Source organism: Callithrix jacchus, chromosome 9 (genome assembly GCF_049354715.1).
Source record: "Callithrix jacchus isolate 240 chromosome 9, calJac240_pri, whole genome shotgun sequence".
Lineage (NCBI taxonomy): Eukaryota > Metazoa > Chordata > Mammalia > Primates > Cebidae > Callithrix > Callithrix jacchus.
In genome coordinates, this window is record NC_133510.1 from 14,997,813 (window position 1) to 15,012,557 (window position 14,745).

Consider the following 14,745-nt stretch of genomic DNA (forward strand, 5'->3'; position numbering starts at 1 on the left):
CTGTGAGGTTGTTTGGATAAAAAGGCTACAGACCGTGGGCCTGGCTTCTTTGTAAGAATTTCACCACACAGCCCTGTATTTTAGCAGTATATAATGAAAAGGCTTGAGAAAAGTTGGGAAGAGCTAGGGAGGGAGCAGTTTTTGGAGCTGTTTTTAAGGAGCGGAAGGAAGAGTGAAGAAAGGATTTAGGATTAATAGGGTTGGATAAGTTTTCTTTAGTGAGTTTATACAATGGCTTAGTTAGAATAGCAAAACCTGGTATCCAGAGGTGAAAGTAGCAACCACACCAGGAAGGAGAGAAGCTGTTGTTTGGTGGATGGGGTTGGGGTTTGGGAAATTAACTTGGTACAGTTGGCACGGAGAGCGCCTGTATGCTGGCAAAAGATTGTAACAGATGGGGAAGAAATTTCGGCTTTGGAAGGGGATACACAATACCCTATTGAGTACAGATGCTGAAGAAGCAGGAGGGTGAATTAAAAGGCCATGTTGCAATAGATGGGTGATAACAGGCTTACACTTTTTAAAGCCTGTTGTGGGATGGGGTACTAGAGCTGGGCAGGGTAAGGGTGGTTAGGTTTTAAGGGGATGATGAGGAGTGAGTGACTTGTAGCAACAGATGGGAAGGCAGTGTTTGACACCCTAGGGTTAAGGTAGGGGGACATAAAGGGAGCTGTTGAGGGAGGTACGGGTTCAGGGAAGAGGGAGGCATGAGGCATGGCTGTAGCCCAGGAATAGTGAAGGAGGCAGTCAGTTTTGCTAGGATATCTTGGTCTGACAGGGGAACTGGACAAGTGGGGATAATTAGGAAAGAATGTGGAAAGGAGTGCTGGCCTAAGTGACACCAGACTTGGGGAGTTTTGAGAGGCCAGGAGGCCTTGCTGTCAATTCTGGCAACAGTTATGGAGACCAAGGAGACAGGTCCTCGAAAAGAAGGCAGCATGGAGTGGGTGCCTTCTGTGTTGATTAGGAAGGGGTTGGACTTAACCTCCATCATAGGAGTTACCCAAAGCTCGGTGTCTGTGATGGTCCAGGGGGCTTCCAAGATGCTCAGGGAGCGTTAGTCTTTAGCCGCCAAGCCAAGGGTTTGAGCTTCAGGAGCTCTGGGAGCAGCGATGTGAGTCAGACAGTCGACTTTCTGTGGGGCCCCGCACAGACGGAGCAGGGCTTAGGAGGAATTCTGGGCTGCAGGTATTCCTTGGCCCAGTGGCCAGGTTTCCGACAGTTGAAGCAAGGTCCAGGAGGGGTGGCTGGACGCGCTGCAGTCTGGGTGCTTTGAAGTTTTCGTGAGCCAGTGGTGTGGCTGGGGTTTGTCTTATGGCAGAGGCAAGCATTTGTAGTTCTGAGATGCGCTGCCACTGGGCAGATTTTTCCCTATTATTGAACACCTTGAAGGTGAGGTTGCTTAATTCCTGTTGTGGGATTTGAGGGCCAGATTCTAACTTCTGTACCTTACTGTAATGTTAGGGGCTGATTGGGTGATAAAATACATATTAAGCATTTTTTAGGGATGAGAGTAGAAGTAAGGATGACATTTAAGTTACTCCAGGTGAGATTATAGGACTGGGTTAAGTATTGGAGAATTTGATGAAAAGGAGCCTAACTGGTGGCCAATTTGGAAAGGTTGGACAAAGAGAAAGGAATGTGTACCCTAACTATGTCTTTGGCTCCAGCCACCTCTGGAAGGGGGAATTGTTGGAGAGGGGCAGAGGAGGTAGCCTAGGGACTAAACTGTAAGCTGGGCCACGTATGAGGTGGGGAGGTGGCAGGAGGGGCATAAGGAGGTGGATTGTGGGCAGAGGAAGAGAAGTAAGGCTCTAGGGGATGGGGTTAGGTCCTGGATTAGGGCCTGGTTTGGACGGGTGGAGAGGAGAAACATTGGAAGGGTTGATGGACAAGGAGGATTCTGGCTTACTGGCAGAAGAAGGAGGGCAGATGGAAGGGAAGAGAAGGAGTAGAGATTAGGGAGGGATTGGTATGTAAAAAAAATGCCTGGACGTAGGGAATTTCAGACCATTTACCCATGTTGCGACAAAAATTGTTTAAATATTTTAAAATAGAGAGGTTGAAGGTGTCATTTTTTGGCCAATTGGAGCCGTTGTTTAACTCGTATTGTGGCCATGCAGTGGCCCAGTAAAGAGAATGCAGTGTTACAGAAGATGAGACGTTTGGGTTTTAGGTCAGGAGACAGTTGAAGAGGCTTGAGGTTTTTTAGAACACAGGCCAGCGGAGAGGAGGGAGGGCTAGAGGACGGATGATTGCCCATGGTTCTGGAAAGGGAGCAGAGACAAGGAAAATGGGCAGGCAACCCAGCTGCACAGCAGGCGTCTCTAGTTGCACCTGGGTTGAACCTCCTTGTTGGTGAGCAAAGAGAGCATCCTCTACGTTGACTGGCCACCAATATTGGCCATGAGCCTTGTGGGCGAATGACCAGGGTGAATGTCTTCACGATAGTCAAATCCCTGAGGAGAACTGGATCCCTGGATCTGAGACCTGCGTAGGACTTTTCTGGTCCTGAACCTCACAGAAGAACCTGGTTTACCTGATTTTCCTTGTCTTTGCTGTAGAAAAAAGGACAAAACTGAAAGGGGAAGTGGAAAGGGAAAGGCAAAAGAATGGGAAAGCAAAAAAGAGAGACTGTTTACCAAAATAGCCGATGGTGTGCGTGTTTACAAAAATAGCTGGTGGTGTGCGTCTGTGGTCTGGTCTGATGACCGCAGGTCGGTAGGTAGATCTCTTCATGGAGGGAGCACAAGAAAGGGATGGGGGTTTGGTTTCCCGTAGGAGTTTCCCGTCCCGGGTTTCGACACCAAATGTTGAAAACGCACGCTTTGAATGAAGCGACCCCCCCCACAAACAGGCTTTGTGTGAGCAACATGGCTGTTTATTCACCTGGGTGCAGGTGGGCTAAGGCCAGAAAGGGCATTAGCAAAGGGCAGTGGGATAGGAGTTGGTTTTATAGGTTTGGGTAGTTTTTTGGGGGGTGGGGGTGTTACAGAGTAAGTTCAGTTACAGTGGTGGGTGGAGCAAGAGTCTTACCATAATAACAGTTAAGATGGCAGGGTTGGGTGAGGGGATTGTCCAGGGAAGCTCTGCTGGGCGATTAGGGACAATGGCGCCCCATGGAAGACGATTAGAGGCAACAGGACTTCAGATTTTTAGGCTCCAGGCTTGCATATGGAGACCTCAGAGTAATGGGTTTTCTGTTTATTTTGAAAGCAAATAAAATGAATATATCATAGTAGAGTCATTCACATAACAATTTTGCATCATTTTCTTCATTTTCTTTGAGTGTGTTTTCCCCTCTTTTAGGAGATATAGATCTTAATTAATTGCTTAGGCTTCATTTAAAAAATGATGGGAGCTCTTAGGCTCACAGGTTGTGGAGATTGGCATTCAAATGCCAGTCATGAATAAGGATAAAAGCAAAACAGGAGAAGCAGCAGGGGGGTCTTGTTTTTTATTAAGTGGAAGTCTGAATTTATGAAGTAAGATTTAAGGTAATTAAGTATATTACAGACGGATTATCTTTTTGTACAAGTCTTAATTTACCATCAAGTTTCTTTAAATCAGTAAACCTATTAGCAGTGCGCACCTGATCACATACTGCCCTTTATAGAAAATACAAAGGCCAGGATTTATTCCAGTCCTGCTGAATCAGAGTCTTTGGATCCTGGATATATGTATTTTTTTTTTTTTTTCATGACTAAGATGCTCACTGCTGTTTTAAAACATCCTTCCTGGCTGAACACAGTGGCTCACAGCTCTAATCTCAGCACTTTGGGAGGCTGAGGCGGGCAGATCGTGAGGTCAGGAGTTCAAGACCAGCCTGGCCAACATGGTGAAACCCTATCTGTACCAAAAATGCAAAAATTAGCCAGGTGTGGTGGCAGGCACCTCTAATCCCAGCTACTCAGGAGGCTGAGGCAGGAGAATCCCTTGAACCCCAGAGGCGGAGGTTGCAGTGAACTGAGATCGCGCCAGTACACTCCAGCCTGGATGGCAGAGCAAGTCTCCGTTTCTGGGAAAACAAAACAAAACAAAACAAACCCCAACCTCCTTCCTATAGGAGATAGCTAAGAGGGAGGGGGGAACAAAAAACAACCACTAAAACCATTGCCTAAATATTTTATTTAAAATAGTTAATGTATTTAAACATTCTTAGGAACATGCTTTGCAAAGAAATCTTAACACATTCTCTGAGGATTATTAGGGAAATAAAGCTAGATTTATTTACTGTTAAAGGAAAAGGCCACATTTACTCTCAGTTGACCCTTAAAATTTTTTTTTTGAGATAAATTTTATATACCATAAAATTAACCCATTTAAAGTGTACAATTCAGTAGTTTTATTTGTCACAGCGTTGTACAACTATCACTTCAGTCTAACTTTAGGACATTTTCATCATCCCCCAAAGAAACCTCTTAACCCATTTGCCATCACTTCTCATCTTTACCCCCAACCCTAGGCAGCTTCAACTGTACTTTCTGTCACTATGTCTTTGTCTATTGTGGACTTTTAATAAATGGAATCATAAGACATGGTGTTTGTGTCTAGCTTCTAGCATAATGATTTTAAGGTTTATCAATATTGTGGTATGTACCAGTACTGCATTTACTTTATGACTGAATAATATTTCATTGTATGGATATACAGAGGTCCTTTCTTATTTGTGGTTTCAGTCTGTGGTTTCAATTATCCCCAGGTCAACTGAGAACTGAAAATATTAAATGGAAAATTCCAGAAATAATTAATAAGTTTTAAACTTTGTGCTGATCTGAGTGGTGTGATGAAGTCTCACACCTTCTTGCCCTCTCTTCCTTACCCAGTAAATTAATCAGTCCTTTCTCCTGCATATCTATGCTGCAGATGGCTGGCTACTTAGTTACTTAGTACCTGTCTGGGCTATAAGGTCACAGATCACAAGAAGTGTGAGTACAATACACTAAGATATTTTGAGTGGGAGAGCATGTTCACATACCTTTTTTAAAATAGTGTATTGTTATAATTGCTCTGTTTTATTGTTGAATATTGTTAATCTCTTTACCTAATTTATAAATTAAATTTCATCATATGTATGTATGTATAGGAAAAAACACAGCATATATAGGGTCCTGTACTATCCATGATTTCAGACATCCACTGGGGGTCTTAGAACATATTTCCTGTGGATGAGGGGGAATTACCATACTATAGTTTGTTTGTCTAATAATTAATTGATGGACACTTGGGTTGTTGCCACTTTTTGACCGTTGCAAAAAATGTTGCTATTATCATTCATGTACAAAATTTCGTGTGGACTTGTTTTCATTTATGCTGGGTATATACTCAGGAGGGATTTTGCTGGGTTATATGTTAACTCTGTGTTTAATATTTTGAGAAACCACCAGACTGTTTTTCATAATCAGCCACACCAGTTTGTATTCCCACCAGCGATGTGTGGCGGTTCCACTTTCTCCACACCCACACTAACTATTGTTACTATATTTTGAATATAACTATCCTAGTGGGTGCAAAATGGTATCTCATCATAGTTAACTTCTGAGCTTTTATTAAGAGATCTGCCTTGGTTAGCTTTAGCTGAGGATTTTAAGTATTAACCTCTTTGAGGAATTTGGAAATAGAAGCTAAATTCAAACTTATTATAAAACTCAAGTTGTGTCAATTTAACTTAAAATGGTCTTTTCATCATCTGTGCTGCCATTACTTTAAGCCACCACCATCTCCCATCTCCCATCTGAAATAGACCTCCTGACAGGACTTTCTGTTTTGTTTCTTGTACAGTCCCAATATATTCTTCACACAGTTCCTAGAGAGAGCTCTTGAAATTGCAAAGTTTAGGCTGGGTGTGATGGCACTGACGCCTGTAATCTCAGCACTTTGGGAGGCTGAGGTGGGCAGATCAATAGGTCAAGAGATCGAGACCATCCCAGCCAACATGGTTAAACCCATCTCTACTAAAAATAACAAAAATTAGCTGGGTGTGGTGGTGAGCACCTGCGATCCTAGCAAATCAGGAGGCTGAGGTAAGAGAATCACTTGAACCCAGGAGGCAGAGGTTGCAGTGAGCCAAGATTGTGCCACTGCATTCCAGCCTGCGCGACTCAGCAAGACTCCATCTCAAAAAAAAAAAAAAAAAAAAAAAGAGCAAAGTTTATTATGCCATTCCCATTTTAAAAATTCATTTGTTTCCCGTTGCACTTAGGGTAAAATCCCAAATCCTTTCTATAACTTGTAGGATTCTGCTTGATCTCACAGCTCCCTTTATCTGTCCAACTTCATTTCAGGACAGTCTTCTCCATGTTCACTGAGCTGCAACCACATTGGCCTTATTTCAGTTTCTTAAACAGGCTGGATTCTTTTCAGCAGAGCCTTCAAACATGGCTCTTTCCTCTGCCTGGAGTGCTCTTACACCCACACCTCTGGCTAACTGCTGCTCATCCTTCAGTATTCAGGTTAAGTTCTCTACCCCTACTTCATTCTGTATCAGGTTTCCCATTGTTATCTTTAATCACCTATTATTTTTCATTGCAGTGCAAATCAAAACATATATTTGTGTGACTTATATTTTATTTTAAAACATATTTTATAAAAATGTATAAAACAAATATATAAAGCTTATATATTTATGTTTAATAATTGGTGTTGCTTGTAGACTCTTCAGTTCCATTGGTGGTAAGAATGTTGCCTTTTTGGTGCCCCCCCACCCCCACCCCACCATATCCTCAGAGTCTAAGCTGGTTAGTCTTTGAGTGGCGTATAACAAATAGTTGTTGAATGAATTTATCACCAACAATTTTAAAGTTCTGTGCCTAAATGGTTTCAAATAGTTTCTATAAAGAGATGTACAAAAGGAGTGCATGGGGAGGTATACTATTTAGATGCTTAGGGAAGGTTAACTAATCTTCTTTAATCTTAGATATAAGAAATGCATTCTTTTTTCTTTTTTTTGAGACGGAGTTTCGCTCTTGTTACCCAGGCTGGAGTGCAATGGCGCGATCTGGGCTCACCGCAACCTCCGCCTCCTGGGTTCAGGCAATTCTCCTGCCTCAGCCTCCTGAGTAGCTGGCATTACAGGCATACGCCACCATGCCCAGCTAATTTTTTGTATTTTCAGTAGAGACGGGGTTTTACCATGTTGACTAGGATGGTCTCGATCTCTTGACCTCATGATCCACCCGCTTCGGCCTCCCAAAGTGCTGGGATTACAGGCTTGAGCCACCGCGCCCGGCTAATAAATGCATTCTTACTATTTCAGAATAATGGTGGTTCACGTTTATTGATCTCTCACAATGTGTGAAGCAATTTTTTGAGCCCTTTTGAATATATTATTCGTTCCTAAAGTAGCCTTATGGAATAGATATTAGAATCAGTTTTACAGATGAGGAAACTGAGGTTTTATGTGAATGTATGTGTATTGTACTCTGGGACTCTTGTCAGGGGGATGATAATACTTTTTCTCTTCAAAGGGGCAATTTCTTTTCATTGGTTTATTGTCAAAAATGCGATATGGCAATTTCATTGCTTATTTGCCTTTAATACATTTGAAATTAGATTATTTCCATAGGTGATCAGAATTGTGGAAAAAGAGACCCTGTGATAGGTGATAGTGTAGTTATGGAATTGGCTCTCAAGTAACATTAAATAAAATATCTGTGTGTACAGTTAGATTAAATTTACCTGTGCATAGGAATCCCTTCCTTATTTGAGGTGATGGAGAGGTTAGTCTCTTTGATTCCTTATGAAATGGAAAGGTTTTTTAGAAAGAGTATTAGAAACTAAATATTCTAAAATTGAAATCTCTGCAGTTGGAATCTGTATTTGTCACAAGCTCCCTCATGTGATTGTGGGGCACACTTAAAGATTGAGAGCCAAGGATCATGGTTTTCTTTTCATAATGCATATACGTAAGTTCCCAGACCAATAGAAATTTTAGCAGGGTAAAGCTGAGCCCAGAGGAGCTGAGTGTTTCCTTTTTTGTAAATGGAGTATGTAATAGTATGCCTCTTGTCTCACCAGTTGTAGCGAGAATAACTTCGTGCATGTAAAGTCATGGGAACACTGCCTGATGCATAGAAATCACTTAATAAGGCCAGGTGCGGTGGCTCACGCCTATAATCCCAGCACTTTGGGAGGCCGAGGCGGGTGGATCACAAGGTCAAGAGATCGAGACCATCCTGGTCAACATGGTGAAACACCATCTCTACTAAAAATACAAAAATTAGCTGGGCATGGTGGTGCGCGCCTGTAGTCCCAGCTACTCGGGAGGCTGAGGCAGGAGAATTGCTTGAACCCAGGAGGCGGAGATTGCAGTGAGCCAAGATCGTGTCACTGCACTCCAGGGAACAGAGTGAGACTCCGTCTCAAAAAAATATTTTTTTAAATTTTAATTCTGTAAGGAAAATGTATTGATTGTGCCATTTGGCTCCCAGTCTCTGTCCTTGACTGCTTATGTGATTGCCTTGCAGAGCTCTGAGGAACACGAGTGCAGTGATGAAGCTCCTCAGGAAGATGAGGGGTTTATGGGCATGTCCCCTCTCTTACAAGCCCATCATGCTATGGAAAAAATGGAAGAATTTGTTTGTAAGGTAAGAGTGCAATTTCTTGTAATTGTCATGCTATATAGTAGCCCTTCCCGAACAGAAACCTTTAAAGAGAGTGGTAGTACTGTAGCCTTTGGTTTGCTTTGGTGAAGATGTGTGGCAAGATGGGGACAGAAGTGGTCTTGGGACTGTAACCCTATTGAAGACACATTTGTTTGCTTGCAGTAGCCATGATAAAGCTCTGATAAAATTAGGATAACCAGCTGGGAAACAAACATTTCCTAATGTAGGTTAATGGAGTAAATGTCTTATTGATGGTTTAGACAAAGAGGATGAAACATAATCAGGGGTGGTTGACACCTGGAGATATTAAAATGCCCTCCTCAGGTCCCTTGAATCTGTTCTGCTGATTGACTGCAATGGTAAACGTTCTGTTCTTTCTAGAGATTCTATGGGTAATCAGGCTACTCTTGAGAGAAAAATTTTCCAGTTTTCATGCACATTGGTATTTTCAGTACAGCTGGTATATATTCAGTCTCAAAGGTTTTTTCTTCCAGTTCATTGTCTGATTGCCTAGGACCTATTATGGGATCCTTTTTTCTTTTTTTCTAAAGTAGTAACTATAATTAACTTTGCCTGCTTAGAGAAAATAGACACACTGGTAAACTTGTAGGTACTTGATCAATCAGATCAATAAGGGCCCTGGCAGGTAGGATCTAAACAACATAAGTCAGTCTGTCTGTATGTGTATGTGTATATAAATTGATTTATTAAACATTTCTGGAGAACTCTTTATTATTTAGAGAGAAATTTTTGTGACACTTAGCTTTTCATGACTTTTATGAAACCAAAACTTTTTATACACATGGTCTTAGATCCAGGAAACTAAACGTAGGTTTTCTTACATTCACAGTGATGCTGGAAGTAATTGGGATCAGTGGACTTAGAATACTATACTTTGGATCAGGGTATGAAAAGAGAACATTGTGATCTGAACATAGACATCCTTTCCAAGACTAAGGGTCCAGTAGGTTTCAGGGGGAGTTTAAACATTTATGGGTCTGTAATAGAAAATTTTAGCCATTTTGAAAATAAGAAACAACTGAACAAAACGGTAGATTCATTCTAGTGATCACTGTCTCAGGATAAATAGCACAAAGGGATACAAACAATTATTTTGTTTTTTAAAACGGAAATTTGGTGTGAAGAAATCTCTCAAAGTTGGCAAATTTAGTATCTGGGCCATTAGGGAATTTTAATATTTATATATCAGCGGGGAACTGTAGCTGACTTAACTGCCTTTTTGTCCTACCTTTCTGAACAGAGAGCAAAGAATAAAGCAAAGAATAAAGCAAATAAAACTCTAAATTTAATAGTGAATGAGAGAATAAATAGGGCAGAACATTTGTTTGCTACAAACTATGATCTACTGAAGAAAGAGGAATGTTGTAAATATCCCTTACAGTTTGTTTATGACAGCAGAAAGAAGAGGCATCCTATTACACAGTGTTCTCTGGTGTGGCTCTACCCTGACATGGCAGTGCAACTGACCACACTTGAAAACAAGCCATATCTAATGACACAGGGATTCTATTTCTTGGATTGGAAGCAAGTAAACAGAGACAGTTTAATGTGAAATGTGCTGTGGATAATTTAGTCTTTGTTTTCATGTTTGATTTTGGTCACTCTTTTTTCTCCTAGACTTCAGTTTTTGCTATTTACCAGCATAACCGGGCCCATGTGGGAATAGGATGTGTGCTGTGGGCAATTTGTTTGTTTGTTTGCTTGTTTTGCGACGGAGTGTTGCTCTGTTGCCAGGCTGGAGTACAGTGGCATGATCTCGGCTTACTGGAACCTCCGACTCCCTGGCTCAAGTGATTCTCCTGCCTCAGCCCTCTGAGTAGCTGGGATTACAGGTACGCTCCACCATGCCCAGCTAATTTTTGTATTTTTAGTAGAGACGAGGTTTCACCATGTTGGCCAGGTTGGTCTGGATCTCCTGACCTTGGGATCTGCCCACCTTGGCCTCCCAAAGTGCTGGGATTACAGGCATGAGTCACACACTATTTGTTTTTTTTTTTTTCAGGAACATTTTTGTGCATTTTATGGTCTTAATATACTCAAATACCCAGGGGATTATTGATAAGGTATTTGAAGGTAGGCAGTGTCTTTGTCAAGCTTGTATATAAATATGTCTTTGGCTAAGCTGTGATCCTGTTTTTTTTTTTAATTCTAGGGGATAAACAAGAATATCTATTTGTGTTAGAATTTGGCTGACTGTATGTGACTCCAGGTTGAGAATGAGGGTGCACTGTCTATTGAACGTGTCACTAATTGCAGTGTAATTAAGAAAGTATAGCTCTTTGACTCAGTATGTAGACCACTAGAACGTTTGTTTAGAAATAACAGGGAAAATCACTCTGAAATTATATGCATACATAACCAGTAAGAAACTCACATATTCTTTTCGAATGTACAAAGGGAACATATGACTCTTCTGACTGTGTGGGGTAGCAGAGTAGCACTTTTGATACAGCAGAGCTGTTTGCACATTGTGAATTGCCTTGAAGATGTAAGGCAATCCTTACATCTTTTCTATCCTCCTCTTTCTCTTAGAAAATTCCCTGCTGGGTGCAGTGGCTCCTGTCTCTAATTCCAGCACTTTGGGAGGCTGAGGCGGGTGGGTTAGGAGTTTGAGACTAACCTGGCCAATATGGTGAAACCCCGCTCTCTACTAAAAATACAGAAATTAGCTGGATGTGGTGTCCCATTACTCGTAATCCAGCTACTCGGGAGGCTGAGGCAGGAGAATTGCTTGAACCTGGGAGGTGGAGGTTGCAGTGAGCCGAGCAAGACTCCATTTCAGGGGAGAAAAATTCCCTAAAGTAAGATAGTAGTAACACTTTGTAAGGTTAATCTCAACAATAGTGGTCTTTTCCCAAATTCAAGTTTAATGCAAAAAATGCATTATCTTGGCCTCTCTCTCTGACACTAAAAGAAGCAGGCTGCAGAGGTTGACAGACATCCAGCAGTTCCAACAGAAGGGATACTAGATCCCTGATCCCTATTCTTTCTTTCTCTCCATAAAGTCCCATGAAAAATCTCATACTTTTGTAAGTGGTAGTACTATTGGCAGTAGATGTTAAAAATCTAGATTAGTCTTTTGGCATTATTTTATTTTATCATATGTTAGGAACAAGCATAGAATAACCAGATTAACTGCAGAAACTGTAGGCCCCAAGTTTTGAGTTGGAAGGGAGGGAGGACAGGTATGCGGGCTGGGAACAGAAAGAGCAAGGAAGAGGCGGCAGCGGGGTGGCTAGTTTGGATAGAGTGTTAAGAGGGACACATCTGTTCTTAAATTGTTAGTCCTCACTTCCTTTGGAGGTAGAGATGTTACACAAAGCAGAGAACAAGAAACAGGTTGTGGAGCAAAAGGAATGGGCACAGTGGCTGGCGAGTAAGTGGCAGTCTTTCCATAGAGTAGAGAGCAAGTTTCAGTGGTTTAGCCATATTGTTTGTCACAAGACCCCTGTAGGGGGGAGGGTGGATGTCATTGTCTCAAGGTGAATCTTGCTGATTGTTAGCCTGGATTCTTGCTTTATAGGGTGATAGACTGGAAGGATTGCTGAGCCCACATTAGTTGGAAGATAGACCATGTGCCTGGCATTTTTCCTTGCATCTTTCGTTCTAGCAGAAGCAAGTTAGTTCAAGATTAAGTAGTCCTTGTGGTGTGAACTCTTGGGACTTTGAGACATTAAAAGAAGCAGAGTGCAGAGATTGACAGACTTCCTACAGAAGGGATATTGGCTCCCTGATCGCTTTTCCTCTAGAATCTGATGTGGGAGGGACCATGAGGAAAAGGGAGGAAAGGGCACTGAGGAACTGGAAGGGCAGTTAAGGCTGAGCTTCTTTGCCATCTCTCTGCAGCATGAGAACGGTGGGTTTGTCACTAACTCTCTGACAGGTGATAGCCTCTGGGGTTAGTCATGTACTGCCTTGGAGTAGATGCTAGGGATTACTAATTAATTCATGAAATACTTTGTGTCATTTTGTTTGATCTTCATGATTTCCTTATGAAGTAACTGAAGCGCTATTTTACAAATGAATAAATAGCAGCTTGGAGGTTTTATAGTTAATTAAAAATCATGCAGTTAGTTAATGTCAGGGATCCACAATTTTCTGAGTCCTATACTTTCTTTTATGCTTTATCATATTTGCGTAGTGGGAAGAGAAGAAAGAGTAGGGTGGAGGGAGAGATTTTAGCAAAAGGCACAGAAGTGTGAGTCTATGTAATTCTTTTTTTACCAACAGAAATATTAAATATAAAGATGTTCATATTTAATACCACAGGGATTTATCAGAGGTAAAGTCTGTTATATAGGGTGAAGGGGGCCTGTATGAGTGAGACTTTGGAAACTTCAACCCACTGTCAGCCAGACTGAAACAAAGCTTGAAACCACTCTTTAGGGCATGTTCTATACATTTGTTTACTTTTTCCTTTTCCTAAGGCCCCTACTTAAAAATATCTTTTTCATTAGTCTTTTTAAAGAACTCGGAATATAAGACATTATATATTTTGAGATACTTGCCTTTGAAAAAATGAGTTATTTTTACCATTGTGAAGCAATGTGGTAAGACATAGTTGTTGGGTTCAGTGTTGCTAAGTTGACAACTAAAATCACAAAGATGTTTGATAATACTCCTCTGGCAGGTATGGGAAGGTCGGTGGCGAGTGATCCCTCATGATGTACTACCAGACTGGCTCAAGGATAACGACTTTCTTTTACATGGACACCGACCTCCTATGCCTTCTTTCCGGGCCTGTTTTAAGAGCATTTTCAGAATACACACAGAAACCGGCAACATCTGGACACATCTCTTAGGTATGTAAGGTCAGCGATATAATGAGCTGGCAATTCATTTTATTCCTTTTTATATTCATGTATTCGAGGGTAAGGGATAGAACTTCAGAAATGTATTTGGATTTGCCATTTTGTTTTCTGAATTTCTAATGATGAATTTTCTCACTGATTTACTCCTAGACTATCCTGGTTTGCACTATGATCTTGTTACAACTTAAGTCACATTTCTCTCTACTGGATTTTCAGATACTGTCTTCAAACCAGGCCAAGAAAAAGTTGCTATACAAAATGTGATTTCATATTTTAGTGACCATTGAGAAGAATATAGTATTTAATAGAAGTAATCTGATATTTTCAAATTCGTTACTTATACGCAGTGTTAATTTTTAGTTTGGTCTGAAGTAGAATATGAACTATAACAGATGGTGCTGGGACAGCTGATCATATGTAAAAGAATGACCCCAAACTCACATCATATACAAAAGTGTACTCAAAATGGATCAAAGACCCAAACATAAGAGCAAAAACTATAAAATCTGTAGGAGAAAACAGATACAAATCCTTGTGACTTTGGATTAGGTGACTGTTTCTTAGAATTGCCACCTAACACATAAGCAAAGAAAAAATAGATAAATTGGACTTCATCAAAATTAAAAACATTGTTATATCAAAGTGCATTATTAAGAAAGTGAAAAGACCAACTCTTAGTATGAGAGAGAATATTTACAAATCAACTAGTTGGTAAGGATCTAATCTATAACTCAACAATAAAGATAACCAGTTTTAAAAATGGGTAAAAAATCTGAATAGATGTTCTGCTGGAGAAGATCTACAAATGGCCAATAAGCACATGAAAAGATGTTTATCATCATTAGGCATTTAAGAAGATGCAAATCAAATGCTTTGAGAAATGCATTGAGAAATCTCACCACTTCACACCCACTAGGATGGCTATAATGAAAAACAAGTCTTGGCAAGGATGTGGGGAAATTGAAACTTCATACATTGCCAGTAGGAATGTGAAATGGGGCAGTCCCTATGGAAAAGTTTGGCAGTTCCTCAAAAAGTTAAACAGAGTTACCAGAAATCCACCCCTAGTATATTACCCAAGATGACTGAAAATATGTTCACATAAAAACTTGTACACAAAAGTTTACAGCAACGTTATTCACAATAGTTAAAAAGTAGAAACAACCCAGATGTCTTGTCAACAGATAATGGATAAACAAAATATGATATATTCATACACTGGAGCACTATTTAGCCGCAAAAAGGGGTGAAGCACTGATATATGCCACAACATGGGGGAGCCTTGAAAACATTCGCTAAGTGAAATAGCC

General features: G+C 40.9%; 1 protein-coding gene across 7 annotated transcripts in view; it reads left to right on the top strand.

The window, feature by feature from the left end:
- ADIPOR2 (adiponectin receptor 2) overlaps window positions 1-14,745 on the top strand; it is a 90,884-nt gene that overhangs the window by 66,688 nt on the left and 9,451 nt on the right. For all 7 annotated transcript variants that reach the window (XM_078338435.1, XM_054239185.2, XM_078338436.1 and 4 more), the window contains 2 exons: window positions 8,466-8,585; window positions 13,255-13,426. In XM_078338435.1, coding sequence (XP_078194561.1) covers window positions 8,466-8,585; window positions 13,255-13,426 — 292 coding nt within the window. The remainder of the gene's footprint in view (window positions 1-8,465; window positions 8,586-13,254; window positions 13,427-14,745) is intronic.